The sequence below is a fragment of the Oxyura jamaicensis genome, chromosome 3 (genome assembly GCF_011077185.1).
Source record: "Oxyura jamaicensis isolate SHBP4307 breed ruddy duck chromosome 3, BPBGC_Ojam_1.0, whole genome shotgun sequence".
NCBI classification, from domain to species: Eukaryota; Metazoa; Chordata; class Aves; order Anseriformes; family Anatidae; genus Oxyura; species Oxyura jamaicensis.
In genome coordinates, this window is record NC_048895.1 from 59,638,523 (window position 1) to 59,659,914 (window position 21,392).

At 43.2% G+C, this 21,392-nt stretch overlaps 1 protein-coding gene across 1 annotated transcript in view; it reads left to right on the top strand.

The window, feature by feature from the left end:
- Positions 1 to 1,245: 1,245 nt before the first annotated feature.
- The window catches only part of SLC2A12 (solute carrier family 2 member 12), a 29,182-nt gene continuing 9,035 nt past the window's right edge, over positions 1,246 to 21,392 (top strand). Inside the window, exons 1-2 of the mRNA XM_035322451.1 lie at positions 1,246 to 1,589; positions 8,320 to 9,642. Coding sequence (XP_035178342.1) covers positions 1,472 to 1,589; positions 8,320 to 9,642 — 1,441 coding nt within the window. The 5' untranslated portion in view covers positions 1,246 to 1,471. The remainder of the gene's footprint in view (positions 1,590 to 8,319; positions 9,643 to 21,392) is intronic.

Genomic DNA, 21,392 nt, shown 5'->3' on the forward strand with positions numbered 1-21,392 from the left:
GTTGACAATGTTTGTTTGCATGTAGCAGATGATGAAGCAACATCTCTCCGGATGCGTCAAGAAATTGTTACCAGCCCAGAAAGCATCCCATACCATCTGATGGGTAGGTATTTTACTTGGAAAGTATGTCACACATGAGAGCAGAGCTAGCCTGACTCACTTATCCCTACACCAAAGGTGCTGCCTAAGCCAATACCGCTGGGACTGGTATTCCTGCAGCGTCCCCGCTGCTCCAATGTCTGAAGCTGACAGGAATGTAGCTGTCAGATGGGGAAGCGTCTTTTGTCACATTTTCTTGTTAAGCAAACACTGATAAAATGCATATCATGTCTGCTCCACTTCAGGAAAAAATGTTTAGGACTTCCTGGAAATATTGTGAAAGCTACCAACTTCCCACCTCCCATATCAGCAGGCATTAGTGTATTAAAACAAAAACAACCAAACCAAACAGCGAACCATGAAAGAAAGAGAACAAATAAGGAGCCTGCAGTGCTGCCAAATTATACAACAGTGATTCCCACCGGGGTTAACTTGGACAACTTGCCTCACTGAGGCCAGTGGGTCTGCTGAGAGGACTCAGAGGCTCCTGCACCGGCAGCAGGAGCAGGATGGGGCAGGCAGCCGTGTAGGCAGCTCTCTTGCCCTGCTGTAGCCTTCCCTGCTGGTGTGGTCCACCCCTGGCCACTGCTTCCACTTAAGCTGTTAGGGACAGAGCAGCCTCCAGCAGCTCTCAAAACCAAGCCTTCGACTCTATATAACTGAGACAAACTCAGTTTTTCCACAGATAATTGTTACAGGAGAGAGGGTGGCTTGCCTTTGTGTTTGCTTGTAAAAGAGCGTGCACATCTATGCCATGAAAAAGTCCTGACTCCTACCTTCCCGGAGTGCAGAAGACTGACACAGCTTTCATTTCTCTCTGTTATTTCTCAGCATAACTTGCTCGTGACTCACGAGAATGAAGTGACACTGCGTGTGTGCGTTCAGTGCCTGAAATTTAGCTGACGCAGCAAACGCTCCAAAGCCTCCCACCCCGTGTGCCTTCCCTATTAAAAAATAAATAAAAATAAAAATAAAAATAAAAAAAAAACATGTGCATGAGCATTAGGGAGAGGAGCTAGAGGGAGATCCCTGAAGCTCGTGGGCAAGGAATGTGCACCGAGCTGTGCCTGAACGTCTGATGTCTCCAACTATTTGTTAAGGCAAGGGCAATACTTCCGACAGACGGCCCTCCCCTCGCCTGCAATAGGCTCCCAAGAATAGCAACAGCCTGTGTCACTGGAAAGGGCAAAGCCTTCTGAAATAGCAACAAAGTTGTTCACAAACCACTTTGCGGTTCGCATTTGGTTTCAGCCAGCTTCAGCAACTTGTTGCCATGAGGAAAATAAGCCGGGCTGCCCTGGCCGGCCGGGGCAGGAGGGCTGCGCTCTGAGGGACCCGTGGCCAAGGTGCGAAGCAGGGCGCCGGGGCGGCGATGGTACCCGGGCAGAGCGCGGAGGACCTGGGCCAGCAGTGCCAGAAGATGGGAGCAGGGGAGGATGAGGAGGGCGGCAGAGGCAGCGGGCGCCTCTGCCAGCTGCCGGCTGCAGCAGGTAAGGTGGTGGGGCCGGGGGCTGGCTGGTGCCAAACAGCAGCGTGCAGCTGGTGGGGATGTGGGCAAACCACACAGCACGACCCGGGGACTCCGGGCATGCACACTGCCTCGGTTTCCCACAGAGCGAGAGGGGAAAGCATGAGTGAGGAGGGGAGTGCCAGCTTTAGTCTTGCGTCAGGGCAGATGTGATACTTTTCCCTCAAGGCCCACCTTTCGCACACGGGTTGTCCGCTGTGTAAATCCTTTCCTTCATGCGGATCAGTCACCTGAACAGAGAACCCACCGCATCTGGGATAAGAGCGGTGCTCCAACCCTTGTGTGCTTGACTCAGCCCTAGGGACTGAAGTCCAAAGAGGCCACATGAGCAGGGCACCTGCTGGGGCAATTTTTGGGGTGGGGGGACAGGGACTCCCTGCTGCCTCTTCTACTCTAGCATTTCATGAGGGAGCAGGGTTTCTGTGCTGACACACAGGGAAATCAACTGCAGAATTTATTCTCAAATGATTTTTGAGTGCTGAAGCGAGATTTCATCTCTCTTCACCTTTGCTGTCACCCCCAGCCAGCGTTTTTAAGTTACAGTGTGGTTTTACATCTCAAGTCCTTTCTACTGGCAATAAGATCAAATGAAAATGACACACAGATGTGATGTTTCTCACCCACAAGATAGCTGTGCCCAAACAGAAAAGCACCGTTGCAAGCCAGAAATGACTATGATGTCCTGAGCGAGTTTTGTTCACGTAAAAATGAATGAACTGACTAACCAGTGCATGCCTAGATAGCACAGGCACAAATCCTTTGTCGGAGTACAGTAACGATCAGTCCAGAAACATCTGCTGACACCTGGAGCAGAGGAAGCAGAGGTTAATGAAGAACAGAAAGGCAGTTGGTGTGCAGACATATTTAACACTACCTACGGGCATGGGGGAGCAATGCAGATTGCTACAGGATGGCGTTATCAAAGGGAAGCACGGCAGTTACAATAAACAGGCAGTGAAGCGACTGCAGTGCAACGGCTACGATTAGAAGAGTATGTGCAAGTTACACACTTGGCCTTACCCTCAGACATTAAAGCGTAACCTGAGAAATTCATAGTCACATTGCTAGGAATTAAAAGTTGTTGATTCTTACTGCAAAATAACAAAACAAAGCCTGGAAACCATTTAATGTAATGAAGGTCCTGGCTGCCTGTTGACATAATGAAAATGCATGGCAGAGCACTGAGAGGTGGAGAGGTGGCCTGGCTGGGTCTGCCCAGGCTCTGCATTGCCCTATCTTTCCATCAATTACAGGACATTTTTGTTCATGAAATCTCAGTATTACACAAAACATTAATCAGATTTATGGTACATAAAGTACACAATACCTCCTACCATTGCAGGAATTGAGACGTATGAGAATGTGTGATACATTAGTTTCCTTCTGCCTTTTTTTTTTTTTTTTTTTTTTTTTAGCTCAGTTTACCAAATGTTTGCTTTGGTTTGGCCTTTCATACTTGGATGGCAGGAGTCATGTTTGTCAAAGAGCTATTTTGAAAATGGGATAATGTTGTAGATTCAAATCTGTGCAATGAACCCAACTCATCGTTATTTTTCACCTGTGCTTATTAACCAAGGATTGACAGAGCTTGATTTCACCTTCCAAATATCTAAATATATTAAAGAATCCCCAAGGACTTAAAAACCATCTTCTCTCTTCCTGAAAGACAATGTCCTCCATCCCAACTTGAGAAATTTCTCACCTCAAATTACACTGAAGTCAACAGAAGAAGGCACCATGTAGGAAGAGATTGTGAATTCCCCTCCTCGTAAAATAGATGCATTTACACAGATTACATAAAGAAGTAATCTCCCCCTGCTCCAACCCAGTGCATTTTTCTATGTACATACTTCATGTTCTCTTGAAGGAGGGAAGGGAAAAGTGCACCAAAGAAACTTTAGTATCTGGACTAATGTGGAGCACCGTGCTGTCATGAGGTTTTGAAAAGAGCAGACACCTCTCACAGCTCTTCTGCACATGAAAGGGGGAAAGAGCATTGTTTCCCAGTTAAACTGCTTGCAAATCTTTCCTGGCACAGATCATTTATCCGTAATGCCCATGAAGCGCATGTGCAGACCAGGTATTTCACCTTCAGAAAGGCTGCATTTTTCCAAATACGTTCTTGAAAATAAATAGAAAGGAGCATACCCTTACTAGCTTGGCCCAATCCAGTCCCATCAGCACTACACTGCTATACTGCAACTGCTCTTGCTCTCCTTTTCAGGAACAAAGAATAAACATTTCCAGCAAATGTTCTTGAAGATAAGTTTGTTTGCCAAGTCGTGCTGCTTTTGACCTAAGTAACAGTTATGAAAAACCATTTTGTTTACATGGAGAAACTAAATAATAGACTTTCCAATCACTTGTCACATACCAGCCATGCACTCGTTAGCCATGGGGTTTGTTGCAGGCAGAAGGAGAAATTTCTCTGGAAGCCATCATTAAAATTGTTTGTTCCCTTGGGTTGCACACTGCCATGTATTTTGCAGGCATCTCATAAAAATAAGAGGAATATACATTTTAAGATTTTTTTTTTTTAATGCATAAGAACTGCCAGTAACATCATTAAAAATGACACTTAAAAGGACTGTGGGTACAACTACTGCAGCATGCTTTATCTTGAATTGTTAAAGCAAAACGTATGCTGAAGTCAAAGAGAACTTTGTCTGGAGGAAGACCACAAAGTAAAACTGAGCAGAGTTTTCAGGGCTTATCCTAGCAGGCAGTTTTGAACAGGCAGGTCCCAGGTACACCAGTTACAGCAAAACCTCCTAGTGATATACGAATGTTTCTCAGCAGAATAATGCCTGGGAATGACAAGTTAGCTGCTGAGTCTGTTGCCACCATTGCAGGAAGAAAATCCGTCTCCCTCTGTATTATATCAGAACCTGTTTTCCACTCAGGGGTCTGCTTTAGATATAGCCCACAGCTACTTCTATACCACTGTGGGCATGTGTCACCAGCAGACCAACAAGGGTACCAGTGGATCCAGTAAAAAATGAAGACATTTGTCAAGCTGCTGCACCTGGAGATGCAAAAAGTATATATGTCCTTGAGTGCTTCCCTAGCAAATTCTAGGTATCCAAGCTCCACCGCCAGCTTGTACAGTCTCTCTGATTAAAAATAATCACCTCCATTGCATTGCTCTGAGGACCATGGGCTGGGGAGAGGAAAGTCTGGGTTGTAAAGAACAGTGCTGGTCGCAGACTCCTTTAAGATCTTTGAATTGGCACTGTCATTTTGAGTAAGAAATTGGAACCATACCAAACTGGCGGTTGCACATTTAAAGAATTAAAAGCTGTGCAGGACACAGAGCTCAGAATATAAATAGGAGACACTGCCCAGGCTGCTGTGTTTCTGCTGGAGATCCTTAAACTTGGTTTTTGTCCCTCTGTTACTTAACATTTTTCTCAGTTACCTAGAAGATTTGTGGGTGATAAAGGTAGTAGGTGAATAATAAATGAGATATATTACTGGTTGAATGAACTTAGGATGGCTTGGCCTGTTGACTGCAAGTGAATATCATGTCTGGGGTTCCTCTCAGCTAACTTTAGACATCTGCATCTGAGCAAGCAACACAGATTCCTTTTATAGTCAATGGAGAGAAATAAGCATCTGACCCATTTCAAATATCTATAAGTGCCTAATTTTGGAAATGGCTACCGAAAAAATCTAGAGATGCTGCCTTTCTCTCAGTTAGGGAACTTGAACACGCCCTATGTGTTTTAACACAGCCAAATGAAACGTAATTTTCATTCCTGGTTAGAATGTAAAAGGTTAGGCCATATCCAAAGAAAACACACTGAGTGCCTTGGAAAGAACTTGGTCATAGAAGAAACGGGTTGTCTTGGAGAGTAACTAGCTGAAAGTAAGCTCCTGTACACTGCTCTGACAATCATTTGATTGGTACAGAGCAAAATCTCCACCAGGAGCAGGACAAGAATGGAAAACTCCCACTTGGCATTGTGCAGCCACTACAGCAGCTCTAGGTCCAGTTCCCAATTTATTAAAATTGATAATCTGGAGAGAGTTCAGAGAACAGAGCTTTGAATACTTAAGGGACTGGTAAACTTGTAAAGACTCACAGGCTAAGTAGCTTATCCAGGAGACATCTGTGCGATGACTTGATGACAGGCTATAATTCTGTACTCAGTGAACAAAGCTACACGCAGGCAAATGGAGAGTGAGATCTGATGGCTGGAAGTCAAAGATGCAGAAATTAGGTCTAGAAATAAATTATAGATAGTTTGAAATAAAAGCAATTAACCATTGGGACAATGTACAATTTAAAGTCATTGGTTTTCAACCACTAGCATTTTCTAAATCAAAGCTTAATATTTTTAATGACCTATTTCAAATAAAAAGACATTTAAATGTGTCCAAAGGGCTATGTAGGGCTGTTCATGAGTATCAGACCAGTTGACTACAATGGTCTCTTTTGGCTTCATAATGTACAGATGAATCCAAAATATTAGGTTAAGTGGGTCAATGATGAAAATACAGGGGTATCCAAGCAAGCACTGGTATCAACACAGAGCCGTAGTCTGGGCAGAGCTCTGTGATAAAACTAATATGACAGTGTTGTATCATCAGCCCTGATTTTTGGACAGGGTTTATTGGAAGGGTACATTTTCCAGAGCTAGTAATACACAGCAAGCAGGCAAGTCAAAAACAGAAAGGGGAGAGAGAATTAGTTTTTGGAATGATAAAACAAATATGGCATGTGTACCTTGCCATAACCCACGTACTAACCTTTTTTTAAAACAAGGGTCATGTTCATGCACATACACAACCATGTGTCTTTCACAGGTCTCCTGCCATCTGTGCCCTGCCCGCCAGCTGAGCACAGGGGCAGCGAGGGCTGAGGCGTGCTGGGGGTGCTTAACATGGGGCTGCCTGGCTCAAAGAGAGTAAACCGAGGGTCAAGCAGGAGAGCTGATAGGCAATACCCGTCTTTAATGGGCTTACACATATCCCCTCGCCCTGGAGGCACAGCTTATGCCCACACAGCTAAGCTCTGCTACCCTCTGAAATAACCTGGCCTCCTGTGGGCTGGCTGCGGGGTGTGATGGTGGCCTCGTGCCACCAGCCAGGCTATGTCCGGGAATTGTCAGCAGAGTGTGAGGTGGCGCAGGGCAAAATCATGCCAGAAACCATGCCAACAATGCAGTTGGATACATGGCCCCCTTCCAGGGTCGGGGCATTGTTTGTTTTAGTAGTACAGATATCCTGCTAGGCCGCTCTCCGCCTCCCCTCGCTGACTTTCTTCAGAAATGTAATATCCTCTCTTAAATGGGACTGATCCTCGCCAATGTGCTCAAAGTTACTGGCAAAGTACTTTCAGGCAGTCAGAGGGCCTTAATGCCTTAGAAAAATAAGCTAAAAATAAACAGTCTATGCCTAATTTTCTATTGGGCTGTATACCACTTTCCAGCCAAGCTGGAAAGTACTTGCTGCAGGAGAATTGACTGAAATATGGACTCTGTTATGCTGCAAAAGCTCCCTCTCCTCAGACACATGCTATCTCTCCAGCTAAGCAGGAAATCAGAAGTCAGTTTACTCTTTTCCTAGCTGTGTCATAGCCAACATCATGGTGAGAGGAAAATCACACTGGAAGAATGAACAAGACCAACAATAACAAACGAAAATAGTCCTCAAAGTTTAGGGTGCAAAAGGCTTCACAGTTAGTAGAGCAAGATCAGTTAAATCTATCTTGTAACAATAAACAATGAATCATAGTTGCATAAAATGAGTTTATTTTAAAGTGGACGTTCAAAGGCATATAATCTCCATTTGGTTTAGGTTTTCACCATCTGTTTTTTATTCCTGACATTGTGGCTGACCTAAACTATGCAAAATATCTGATCCTGATATTCCAAAAATATCTGAGATTAGTGATGAGCAAAGCCCAGATAGTTCAGAAATTTGTTCCTCAAAGATTTGTTTCCCTCAAATATCTTGGCTGTCTGGATCAGCCTGTTTGTCAGTGCATAGGTTTTCATATGGCAAAGAAAAATAAATCACTGGTAACAGCAGCCATCATGGCATCTTCAGATGAAGCAAAGGAATTAGTAAGTAGTGAGGGGTTATCATACTCCTGATTGAAATCAAGGTTGAAGCAATTTGGCTGGAAAATTATTGCTTTCATTGCCCATAGTAGACTGGCTGGGTGGACAAGAGTCCCTCAACTCATTACATGAAAAACCCTGAGAATGCCTCAAAGCAAAAATTGCTTTCTTACCAGAAGGTTACACTGTCAATGTTGCCTTTTGCAATAATATTCTGCATCAGGAGATTTAATTATTTAGGGCCCAACCAAAATCTTATTGACTTCTGTTCAGGAAGATGAGGAACCTAAAAGCATTAATTATTATGATATGTAATTACATGAACTAAAAATTATATATTTAAATGCTAATAATAATAATAATAATAAATATATATATATATATATATATATAAATAAAATAAATAAATATAAAATAAATATAAATAAATAAATATATATATATATATCTACTTTTTCAAAAACAGCATTGTATATAGCCACTGCTGCTGGGTTTTTATGTACCTAACTTCTGCCTAAAAGTAATGAAACATTTTTAGGACTGGTATACCAAAAAAATTTATTACTGATTGTCAGAATGTTGCAGAAATCACACTATCAATTATTTTTTTTTCTCTTATTTCAGGCTGTGGAACATTTACATTTCTATCTTCTGCCATTGCTGCTGTAAGTGGACTTCTGATGGGTTATGAGTTAGGCCTTATCTCTGGAGCTCTTCTTCAGATGAGCAGCATATTAACACTCTCTTGTAAAGAGCAGGAAATTGTTGTAAGTTCCCTTCTTTTTGGCGCCTTATTTGCATCCCTTACTGGTGGATTTCTGATAGACCGATTTGGAAGGAGGTTTGCAATAATTATTGCATCTTCTTTACTTGTGTTGGGAAGTCTGATTCTACTGCCCTATGAATCATATGGGATACTTATTGTGGGACGGATTGCCATAGGTATTTCCATATCATTATCATCAATCGCAACATGTGTATATATTGCTGAGATTGCCCCACAGCACAGAAGAGGCCTTCTCGTATCATTGAATGAACTCATGATTGTGATAGGCATTCTCTTTGCCTATATTTCAAACTACGCATTTGCCAGTGTATCTCACGGCTGGAAGTATATGTTTGGCCTTGTGATTCCATTAGGTGCCTTGCAGGCTATTGCCATGTATTTTCTTCCGCCAAGTCCTCGGTTTCTTGTCATGAAAAATAATGATGAAGCCGCAAGAAAAATACTGGAGAGACTACGAGAAACTTCAGATGCTACTAAAGAACTCACTTTGATCAAGTCTTCTCTGAAAGACGAACATCAGTATAGTTTCTTGGACCTGTTTCGTTCAAAGAACAACATGAGGGCCCGAATGTTGGTAGGGCTCACACTAGTCTTTTTTGTACAAACAACTGGGCAACCCAACATTTTATTTTATGCATCAACTGTTTTGAAGTCAGTTGGGTTCGAGAGCAATGAAGCCGCCAGTTTGGCTTCTACTGGAGTTGGAGTGGTTAAAGTGGTCAGCACAGTCCCAGCCACATTTTTTGTGGATCAAGTTGGAAGTAAAACTTTTCTCTGTATTGGCTCTTCTGTTATGGCAGTATCGCTGGTCACTATGGGCTTAGTGAACCATAACATACACGTGAACTTCACCAATGTCTGTAGAAGCCAGTCTCCGGAGGATTCCTATCTCCAGAGACCAGGAAACCTCACTGGTGTCACCAATGGGAGTCTCAAGGACCTCTTTGCTAGTATGGCTTCACCAGAAAGACTCTCCTTTGACACACACAGAAACCCTGATGTCGCCAGGACAGGAGAACTGAACAGGACTACCCTGGCAGGAGACAAAAGCATGATGGGGTCTCACACAGAAAGTGGGGAGGTTCCCGTTGTCCTGAAATGGCTCTCGCTGGCCAGCCTGCTTGTTTATGTTGCTGCCTTTTCCATAGGTCTTGGACCAAGTAAGTATTTAATTTCTTTCTAATTCTTTGTAATTACTTATTTAAAAGTGAATTAAGTGCTGGGATGACAGTGTTTTCTGCTAATACACATCGGTATTGTCACAGACTGTCCTTGTGGGCCTGAGGTGTACATTTTGGGAAGAGGTCCTGCCCATTTAAGGTCAATGGTCTTATCTCCCTTCAGTTCAGTGAAATTAACTGTTCACCTTCAGTGAAGTCAGAAACTGGTGTGAGCTTTGTACAGCAAAGTTACAGGGCTCCTGCATATTTTTCCTCTTCATGTTCTGTTGTGTTGTTACATGGGAAGGTGAAGATGTAGGCATTTGCTGCTGCTATCCCATAAACCCAAGGTAATGATGAAGTCTCGACCTCTGCACAGTAAAACACCATTAAATCCACGAAATGGCAGCGTGCCTGAGTCCAGTTGAGGCTCTGCCCCCCTGACTGTATAACAGTCTGTAGATATAGTTACAAAATATAAGGCGTCATAGTTCATGAGCATCATAGTTCATGAGTAAGCATCATCATCATCACTACCCATGCTTCGATGAAATGGAAGAACATGAAGGAGAGTTGCTGTGCAACAGAGGCACTGTTGCAGCTGCCTTCACACTTGCTGGGTTCCCGCTCTCTCCTGCCATTCCCAGGCACTAGAAACTAAATCCATTTGTTTTGTTTTGTTGTTTAGTTTTGTTTTGTTTTAATAGCACTTGCATATTATTGTACTTTGAAGGGGTTGATTTTTTAAGCCACATTGTGAAAAGCACATGCACAGAGTCCATTATTTATTAACTGACTTTATGTGCTCTTGTGCCCTGGCTCAAACATGACTTGCAAACACACTGTACTTCTGCTGCACTATTATGATAAAAAGCTTCCACAAGAATAAAGCCCAACAATTGCACTAACAGCAACTGCCCTGCAGTATTTATTTATTTAAACATTGCTCACTGAGAGAGCTGCGCGAGATAAACATTCATTGCCAGGGCAGCAAGCTTGGCTGTGTTATTGCAGCATTGTTCCCTCCCTTGCAGACCATCTCAAGGCTAGATTCTGCTTTCAGTGACACAAGTCCAAAAGCAGGGGTGCAGCCCCGAAAAGAAAATGTTACTTGAACTTTTCCTTGGGTGTTTCAAAGGCACAGCTAATGACCCTCAGGGCAGGGGCACAGCTTCAGGTTTGGACTGAAGTTTTGGACTCTTGCTGAAAGCTGCTTTCCTGTTGACCTGGCTGTAGATGTGCTCCTGGTCATTTGGGCTGGCCCGATGTGACGCTGGTGATAACAATGCCTGCTTCCTTCGGGGCTATGGAAACCAAGGTGTGTGCCAGCCTAATGTGAGAAGTCTTTGAGGCCTGTATTTGTTTTCTGAATTCTTTCTTGACTGAGAGCACAAGTCAAGAAAGTCTCAAACAGAAAATGGGGAAAAACAGGCACCATCTCAGCTGCAGCATGTTAAAATCATGTGCATAAAATCATCAGCCATGGTGCATCTGCATTGCAAGTGAAGGCCGGGGCCAGGAGAAATACAGGTATTTCAAAACACAAACACACACTTGCAAGACAATTCCCTGGATTTAAAAATACAGCATTCATTTAAAACTGGCAATGCATTGAATATGCAAGGGTAAGAAAATCAAAAAGCTGTTGGAATCTGCAAAGGATCTCTGTTGGCTGGATAGTCTGGGTTGGGAAGGAGGTTTTGGTTTGTTTCTCATGTTCAGCCTTCAACATCTGCTGCTTGGAGTCTAAATCCTTGAATGTGTTTTAAAAGCCTAGATTTCTTACCCTCAGTGTGCCTTTCTTAGAGTAAAGAATAAGTGGGCCCCTTCGCCTATATAAAGTAAACAGTTCTAACATGTTTATGTTATTCATCTCTAAATCTGGTCTGTGGTCTGGACCAGACCAGTCGCCATTGTCTGTGCTGCAGAGAGAGGAGGCATCGGGGTTACAGTGCTGCTTCCAGGACTCACTGCCTGCCACGGCCAGGAGATGCCTGGGGACAGAAGCACTGACACCCTGCACCGCTGTATTTTCAGTGCTCACGTCTCCTGCTCTGCGCTTCATCTGCCTGTTCTGCTGGCTGAGGTGGGGATGTGTCTGTTTGTGATCTAAAGATCCCATCAGGCTCCTCTGGACAAGCTGCAGAGAGGTTCTTGTTCTTCCCCTCCTCTCCACTGGGCCACTTCTGGAACAAATTCAACCACTTTATTTTGAGTCCTTCCTGCATGATGTTTTGCAGGGATAAAGGAGACTCTGTGTACCACCACTAGGTAAAAGGCACACTCTTCATAGGGCAGATCTTGCAATCTGAGCTCTTTTTATAAATTATTTTTTCCTTTTATTTTCTTTCCTGTTTTTGGAGATTCTAGTCAAAGAACTAGTTACAATCCAGATTTGCACAGCAGGCATTCGTAAATGTTGCATTTTTCTACGATTCCTCCTTTGTTTCCAAATTACATGAAGTAGATAGATTTTTTAATGAACCAAACATACGCTAAATATATTTATTGCCATTTATCAAAGCACTCAGGCAGCACGCTGATGAGTGCTCATAAACAGACCATGAGAGATAAAAGCCATTTTTGCATTATAAAAGAATTCACAGACAGGTGAGCATCCGCTTAGTCACTTTTTTGATTCAGGGGTGCTCTGTGTTTATATCATCAACCCCTAGGCAAGAATAAAGGAGCATTTCTGTTGCTCTGTTTTGGATTAATTATGTTTGATGAAATGTGATCCAATTGCTTGTTCACACTCAATTTCACACCATCGTAAGGACATTTTGTAGGTGCAACAAATGAGTCTTGCATCATGCTGCAGAACAGCACATACTGTTTCTCCAGCAGTGTTTGCAGAAGCACCTCCAGGCAGCTACTACAAAGGGGACTTACTTGACACACATCTTTGTCTTGAGTTACCTTTGCTTTATATCAGAAAAGTGACATGAGGATGAATTGTTCTCAGTAGGGAAAAGTACCTGTGGAGCCAATGAGAAATCTCAATCTGGCAATGTGAAGGGCGAGGAACACGATGGGGGCTCTGTGCTGCATCCACTGAGTGTTTGCAAAGAGGGGCAGGCTGCTGGGGCCACAAGAAGTCTCAGCCTCACAGAAACAGCCTTGCCATGCCTTGCACAGGCAGCAGTGAGTGCAGGCGAATGAGATGAGTGCAGTGTGCAGGTAGATCACCAATTCATCACTGAAGCTAGGCCCTGAAAAAGAGTTTAACATAAAGAAAACACAGAGAAATTCTTCTAGATAGGGCCAGGCCCACATATGACCACTCACTAAATGGCACAGTTAACTGAAATAGTTGCAGAGCATCTCATTTGCAGGTGCTCTGTGTAAAACACTCAGCAGGAGGGCAAAAATAGCCATCCTTTCTTATGAAGAAGTATCACCTCTTTCACTGGTCACCTCCGTATGGTGGAACATACCAAGATGCAGAAACCAGGAAAGCCAAACTCCTGGAGTATCAGATTTATTTTCCAAAATAAGGCTGTAAATGTGGGACTCGGAGCATATGCAAGAGAGTTTTCTTGCTTAAGAACTGTAGGGCACCTTCAGCCTTTCTGAAACAGAGCAGGTGGCCAGAACACTGACTCAATGAAAATTCAGATTTGGGTGTCAGATGATCTGCTCCTTTTGCATCATTTAGGATCAAAAGCTAAATATCACCTGTGCGTGGACAATTTGCTTACGTGTTTTCCTATATATGTACCTATACATCCACCTATATTTCTTATATTTCTTATGTATCCACCAAGGTCTCTGCAAGCATAAGCCCAGGTTTTTGGCACTGGGTGACCTCACCCGTAAGCTGGTGAAAGAGAGATGTAACACATTAATACAGGAATGCAGTGTGCTCTGGAACTAATCCTCCGCATCCAACAAAAATCAGAGGGGCTCCAACAAGTCCAGGGCCCAGAAGCAACTCACTCAGCACTAACAGAGTCCGGACCCAAAGGGCGTCTGTTTCTCAGGCTTGAATTTGTTCTAGCAGAAAAAATATAAGAGCAAAGCAGGACTTGGGCAGTGGTCTCTTTATCTCTTTACACACCTTAGGTATGTCTTTACATATAACATGGGAGTCCTGCATGCATTTCAAGGGAGGAGAACCATGCAGATCACAGGGATTTTTTTTTTTTGCCATGGAATTGGGAACACTTTTATTGAGAGGGATGTTGAGTGCATGCATTTGGATTGAGTCTATGGCACTGGTGCCTTGCTCAGAAGAGCTTTCTCTTCCTCTTATGCCAGTCCTTAGAACAGATTTCTGTACAACTGAAAAGTTATTTAGGCAGATGGCCAACAAACGTCAGGATAATCTGCTGGTGCAAACTGCATCAGCTCCGCTGACGTCCCTGAAGTTCAGGCTGAGGGTGTGGAAATCAGTGAAAGTACCTAACAAGTGGTACTGAGGGGCATTTTTTTTTGACAGAAGCCATCCTCAAAACCATTTGGATGCATGAAGTCCATAGGTATTTATCTCTTTGTGGACCCAGCACAGAAAATGTTCTGTTACTGCATGTCCCTGAGCAGCAGGCAGCCTTGTGTGGCTCTCTGGAGCCAAAGGCTGAACTCAGAGCAGTTCTCTTGGAGGCCATCACAGGACCCTCTTCTGGGAGACTTCTCAGAGCTGCTGGGATGCCCTGGCCCTGAGCACTGAAAGCCCACCCAGCACACATGCAGCTGTGGATGCAATACTCCTAGCAGGGATCAGTGCCTGCATCTGGAGGAATGGGTCTCGGGGCTTGGCATAAAAAAAAACAACACATACATCCATCCAGATAGATATAAAATCTAAAAAAACTGTATATTGATATATAGTTTTGTGATGGACAAATAAATGCATAATGGGCTCATGGAGGAGGATTTAGGACTTAGAGCAAACCTTGCTTTTCCACATAGCTCTTAGAGTCCCATCAAAGCACAGCTCCTGTAAGTGGGTGCCTGTAGGACTAGCAGTACTTTGGTATAGATTAAGACCTGTTAAAGAGTGGTAAGACCTGTTAAAGAGTGGAATAAGTTAAATCTGAGATGTTTGGGACCAAAGTTTGAGCACCTATCTGATCCTAGGGCGGGGAAAGATGGCAAGCCACCAAGATGCCCTTGGGTTCCTAGGGCATCTGATGAACTGATGAAATTCCTCCCATAGGAGGGACTCTGATTTCATGTCCCCTGGCGTGTGCCCCTCACTAAGAGGGAGCAGTGACCACGCTTTCTGGCAAGCCCTGCTGAGATGCACCATCTCACTGCAGTGGCAGCTCTCTGTGTGGGGCTGACAGCCCCGTGAGGAACAAACCCCACATGGGGACAGCAGTAAAGACAAGCCCCTGTTGAGGATAAATCATAGGAGCAAATATTTACTGATGAAATCCTAATTTGGATTGACAGATGCCTGTTCCTAGTTTAAAGCTGGGCAGATGTGCCATACTGAGTATATCAGAGTTAAATTTATATCAGCCTGAATTGGTGCTTTAAAACTGAGCTAATTTTTACCTAAAATGGAACATATGTTTCAACAAGCTTAAACATAGACATTTAACTGACGTGAGAGACAGATTCCTCAGAAAATCAACAGAAGGAAATATTCTCCCTACCTATGGGGGCTTTCAGAGCCCTGCTCTCTGACCTGCCATTTGGAGCAGCCCTCCTTTCCTCGGTGGCTACTGAGGAGGTCTAGGGTGATCAGGAAGCTAAATTAGAATTTGTGATGGCTTTCCCATGTGAAACCCACCTGTAGTGTCTACATTTTGTTGTGAGTTGTTGACATAATCCAAATGCAAAGTTTTATACCTGTGCTGGGAACAGTAGGGAAGGTTGAAGAATGATGAAAATTCAAGGGTTCACAAGAAAAATGAAATCTGTGGAGGTGATGAAGGAACCAAGTCCCTCTTTCAACCTACCACTCTCCTTATGCAATCTTATGTGGCAGTCTTTATGCATTTTATCAGATTAAGTAAGCCAAAACCCAGGCCTGGAACACCTTCTGAAAGCACAGAGAATCATGCTGGAAGCAAATGTAGTCTGCGGGACTTTGCCACTGTGATTCGTAGATTAATTGGCTACCTGAGGTAAAGAATGGTTCATTAGCATGGTTAAACACAGAACCTTTTCTGTGTCTTTCTCTTCCATCACTAAATGCATCTGTAAGAAACCCGGAACATCCAGTTTCACACATGACATTGAGCAGCCCAGGGACTTGATCACAGAGGTCCTATCTCCTGTCACCCATTTGAGCCAGACCACACAGGATTGTTTTTTTCTTTGCAACAAAATGCTCCTGGACCTACTCTTGGTCATCAAATCAAAGACTTGGTCATCAAAGACTTGGTCATCCAAGTCTTACGAGGAGCGGCTGAGGGAGCTGGGACTGTTCAGCCTGGAGAAGAGGAGGCTCAGGGGTGACCTTATTGCACTCTACAGGTACCTGAAAGGAGGCTGTAGCGAGGTGGCGGTTGGTCTATTCTCCCATGTGCCTGGTGACAGGACGAGGGGGAATGGGCTAAAGTTGCGCCAGGGGAGGTTTAGGTTGGATATTAGGAAGAACTTCTTTACTGAACGGGTTGTTAGTCACTGGAATAGGCTGCCCAGGGAAGTGGTTGAGTCACCATCCCTGGAGGTCTTGAAAAGATGTTTAGATGTAGAGCTTAGGGATATGTCTTAGTGGAAGACTTGTTAGCGTTAGGTCGGAGGTTGGACTCGGTGATCTTGGAGGTCTCTTCCAACCTAGACTATTCTGTGATTCTGTGAAATGCCCTACCAGAAACTAGAAAACCTTATGGGAAAGAGAGCTGTCATTATGGAAATTCTGTCAGTGGATTTAGTTGTTTGTCCCTCTGCTTTCTAAGCCCTATGGCCTTACACTAACTTGGAAAACACTGGTAAAAGGTAGGGGCGACTAGAATTCACATCAATATTTCTGGTGTTAGAACAATATTTCAGGCTTCTGCAAAACATGTGGTTATTGTATTAACTTATAGTGAACATAAATTTGATGTTAGCAGGCATTCATGCTTGGCATTGCCTCGCATGACAGTTGTTTGCAATGCTTTATTTTCAAGCTTCTATATTTTGCAGAGCAGCTCTGGCCTGGCCTTAAATTTCAGATAAATGAGCAGCAACACTGTTTTGTGATTTACTCTGGAAAGGAGATAGTGGTGGGGATTAAATCAAGTGCTCAAAATACACAAGTACTTAAATGCTTTCTTGGATCGGAACCAGAATAATAAGCCTGGGAAATGGGCATGTTTCACTACAAATCACTATAGAAAGTGTTATTTTTGCTAATTAAAAATGATCTTGGATTCTTTATTTTGAAGCAAGAGTCCTAGCATTCTGCATTTGTGCCGAATCATCACTGAATGCATGCATACATGTGGTTTGTATATTAAACTTCTAGCATTTATCTGGCTCATTATTCCCGGGCTATTCAAATGGTGCCTTGTGTAGCCTTTAATTCACACTGTGTCTGCACTAAGCTGCAGCAGAAAGACAAGGCATGACAAAATGAAAAATAAAGAAAAGATTGTGAATTGCCGACTCATATCCGAGCCCCTTGTTAGCAAGTCACTTCACTCAGGAATCAGTTTGTGTTTTCATGGTATGATTAGTAGAAGTGAAATGTGACCCAATTAAAGATATTTTTGGATAGTTGGATGCTGAGTTGTAGGATTTCAACTTGTAGGAGATGTCCTCTAAAGTATCAGCCAAATAGGTTACTCTTATTTAACTTGATAGGATCTACAGATTTGGGAGGCTTTTTTAAGTGTAAAAAATGTCATAAGGCAATAATGTCATAAAGCAAGAATGCTTTTGAAGTGATGAGACATGGAAATGCCAGCAAGAGTTTCTCTTTAATTATTGTAGAGCTCCATTTTGCTGTGTTCAACGCCGAACATGGGTTCAGCTGCACATTATGGTACACAACCAAATCTGGGAATTCATTCTCACCGATTTCCATGTGTCTGTTCATAACTGTACTTTCAAGTCCACAAATGAGGAATGTCTTAGCAGATCAGGCCAAGGGCGTTGCATTCTGAACAACAGTGCCCTTAGCACTGTGAAAAGAGAGGGTGACAACACCACGACCCAGCCTATATTCCTATGCCTCCGTAATGACAGGGCTCCAACCTGCCCTTGCTGAGCACAAAATCTGGCCCTGGGAGAACTACGTGGAAAGGTGGATGGCTCCCTGGTTTTCAGCATACTCTGCTGGATTTAAACAGTGATTGGAGTCAATACTCTGATCTCGGTGCTCTGATTATATAGATACATCTCTGTTAATGGCTGTATGTTAATAAACCTATCGACACAAAGGAACTACTTGACTTAAGAGGAATGGCTTCAGTGCTTAAAATTAGCTATACTTATGAAATACCTTTTCAATTCAGATTAGCTAGTAGCTCCTGGCTAAAATGAAGTGCTTTACCTCCAGAAGGCCCACTTTAAAAAATCACATAATGAGTATTGTTGTGATACTAACCAGTAATTGAACCTAACAATCCCTGTTTGTTCCACAGGGGCATTATTGCCAGCAAAGTGGTTCACTGTCAAGTGGATCTCACATACCATCTTGTATGAGCTTTCATATGCTAATCAAGGCTGCCTATCATGAGCCGAATTTGCCCTTCTCATGTTGTAGGTCAAGTGTTACATTTAAGCATTTGGTAAATAATACTGGCCTTTGATAGTCATATCACAGATAATGAAGGATTTTACACTAATTTTCCTTGAGCATATTCTTGCAGGAAAGATCATTGTGGCAATGAGATCTGTGAAAAAGTTTATAGGGCATATGTCAAGTTTCATAATACCAGTTTCCTTTTGGAGAGAGGGCTTGGAGGAATTTTTTTAGAGGCAACCTGATCTTGGGCCAGCTTCATGCAAAAACTAGAGCTGTTAGAGGACTTCACGTGCAAAGACAGTAGTTCATTTCACTTGTAGTGATCATCAAACAAAAACAAGCTTTTTAAAGTATGAAAAAATTATATTGGAAAGGTAAAAATGTGCAATCATGTAGCTTACTGGCACTGCTCGGGAAGGTGGAGATTGGCAGTCAAAGTGCAGGGGGGATGGCCGGGTAGGAGAGTCATTGCAAGGAGCTAGGTGACATTTTTTTTTGCTTAGGTATTAGAGTTTCTGTGTCACACTGAACTCTGTGAGGAAAACCAGGAAGATTTTCTCAAAGGGAAGGGGGACACAAGGAGGCACCCGGTTTCTGTTGCCTTTGAAAATCAACTCCAAGCATAGAAAATTGTGTTCTTATGAATGAAGTTGAACTGAAAGACACCGTGTGGTGGGCAAAACCTCCTCCTTGCTGCCTCCCTCCAGCACAAACCAAAGCAAAACATGAGCAGAAGTGAACAGTGAGGGACTTAACAAATGGATCACGGCAGTCCTCTCACTAAAAAAATCTCTGTTTTAGAAGGCTGTCTACCCTTTCAGTTGGAACTTTCTGAAGTATGTGCACAAGTCTCAATTTTGCAAGAGCAAAGGCTTAAATTGCCCCCAGTTGCAGTGTCCCAACAGCTCTTTTCTGTTGTGCACCCCCTCAAGGCCCAACATGGGCCCTTGGATACTGGAAAAACAGGTTCATTTACCCCACCCCAAATGAGTAACTTCTCATCTCCATACTTTTTAGAAGTGAAATACGTGATAATCAGAACTAATTCATGCACAATTTCCTCGTGGATTAGAGCCGCTGGCTTCCGCAGTCATTCCTCTGCAAATGCCTGAGAGGATTATCCTGGATTCAATATTCTGAACAAATAAACACCTACAAACAGCAATGCACTTTGTGGGTTTTAATTAAAAGGCCACTTTGAATGACAATATGTGATTCATGTAGTCAAGCACGTTCTCCCTTGAAGACCTGTTTTCATTTTTCCTTTTTCTCTCTCTTCTTTCCCTTCTGCTTGCCCTGAAAGTTGTTCTGTCTTGATGGGTCAGTGTGAGTGCCTACATGACAGCGGATGAGAGACAGAGACAGCGGGTGTGAAATCCCTTTGCAAGCAGAACTGCCATTTGTGTATCACGTTAAATCAGCTTCTGTCAGGGGACCTGAAAAGAGGTGAAGATTAATATATTATTATCTATCTACACTAATGATACATCCTTCTGGTATATTTGCTGCTGAGTGCTCTTGTTGGGCAAGATGGACCCCAAGCCATCTTAACTGAGGCAATTCCATTACTCCTACATCTTTCTACTTCTCTCAGTTCTTGCCCAGCAATCATTCAGGTGGGAATCACCGATACAAGAAAACTTGTTTGTGTCCATTCTTTCAAAATGAAAGTAGGTGGACAGTAATTGAAGGTCACTGAAAATAGACTTAAGAATATATTGAACTATTGAAAAAGAGGTTTTGGGGGAAGGATGACCAGAGAAAATCAGAAATGATGCACATCTCACTGTCCTCCTCCTCAAATGGCCCAGACAAGAGGGGAAGGAGGCAGTGCATTAGTCTCACAAATGAGGTCTCTTCCCCAAAACCTTCCTGTGGCTTGAACATGAACTGAAGGAGCCGTAAGTGAAGGGTGAACTCCCTGTCCTGCCGTGAGGCTTCTTAAAAAAGCTTCTTAATATGTGTTACTTCAGGGAATCAGCCTAAAGGGTTAACCATTAGAAACAGAAATGTAGTACATCAGAAAAAAAAACAACAACAACAACAACAACAACAACAACAACAACAAAAAAACTTTGCCACACCACATCAGCTCCTTTTGGATCATCTGTGGTGTCAGGCATCTTGCAACCAGAGTCGTAAAGCTGCTCAGAGAGAAGCGATAATCAGACTTTCAAGCACCTCAAAAGCCATAGGATGAGGTAGATGTTGTCAGATAAAGCCAGAGGCATCAGGTCAACTGAGGCTTCGAGTCCCCTATCTCTCAGCAGTAGAAGCCTTCAGCTCCTTTTCATGTGCACACACACGATCTGAGATCTGACTTAACCCTCTGCAGGCAAGCACTCTGCTGGCCACTCTCGTGCTCTCCGAAGTAATGCAGGCTTGTGTTTGTTCCATACTCATCAGTTATTAAGTTTGAGCAGCCACTTCACTCTCATGTCATGGGGCAGTGCCAGAGAGACAAATGGCTTTTATTAAGTGGAGGCATTGATTTTTAAGGCCGGTTGCGATTGTTTGCTTTGGCCTCTGGCAAAAAAACTGGACAGAATTTCAGTCCAGAAACTGGGTACTTGAAAAATCCAGGGTGTGTGTGTGATAAGCCTGGAAAAAAAAAAAACGTGGCCTCAGTGAAGCCATTTCCTTTGCATTCCTTCTTCTTGTGGCAGCTTTGCAGTTGCTTACTTGCATCCTTTCTCAAGTTTGTTCATTTGTTACGTGTTCTTAGAGGGTCTGCCTGCATTGCTGGTGGGATAATCCCTTTGTCGTCTTCCCTTGGACCTCTTGTTGCTAACAACCCAGTCCTCCCCTTTCAAAGACTTACGTACTTTTACCTACTTCTTTCCTAAACCATAAGCCCACTTAATCCCTTTCCAGAGTTTGTACTTCAGCAACTTGAATTCTTTCAACTACTCCAACAGCTGCTTCTAAATCTCACAAGGAACTTGCTCTCGCACAAGACAGGTACAGGAAAGGAAAAAAATGCTAAGCAGCAAATGAATAGCAAGGGAATCTAATATTTCATTAATGAGAGCTGCTCAGCAGCTTCCAATTTGCTTCTGCCTCCTGGCAGGAACGAGGTCAAAATAAGGACATTTTTCATTCATATACCTTTCTTGAATGT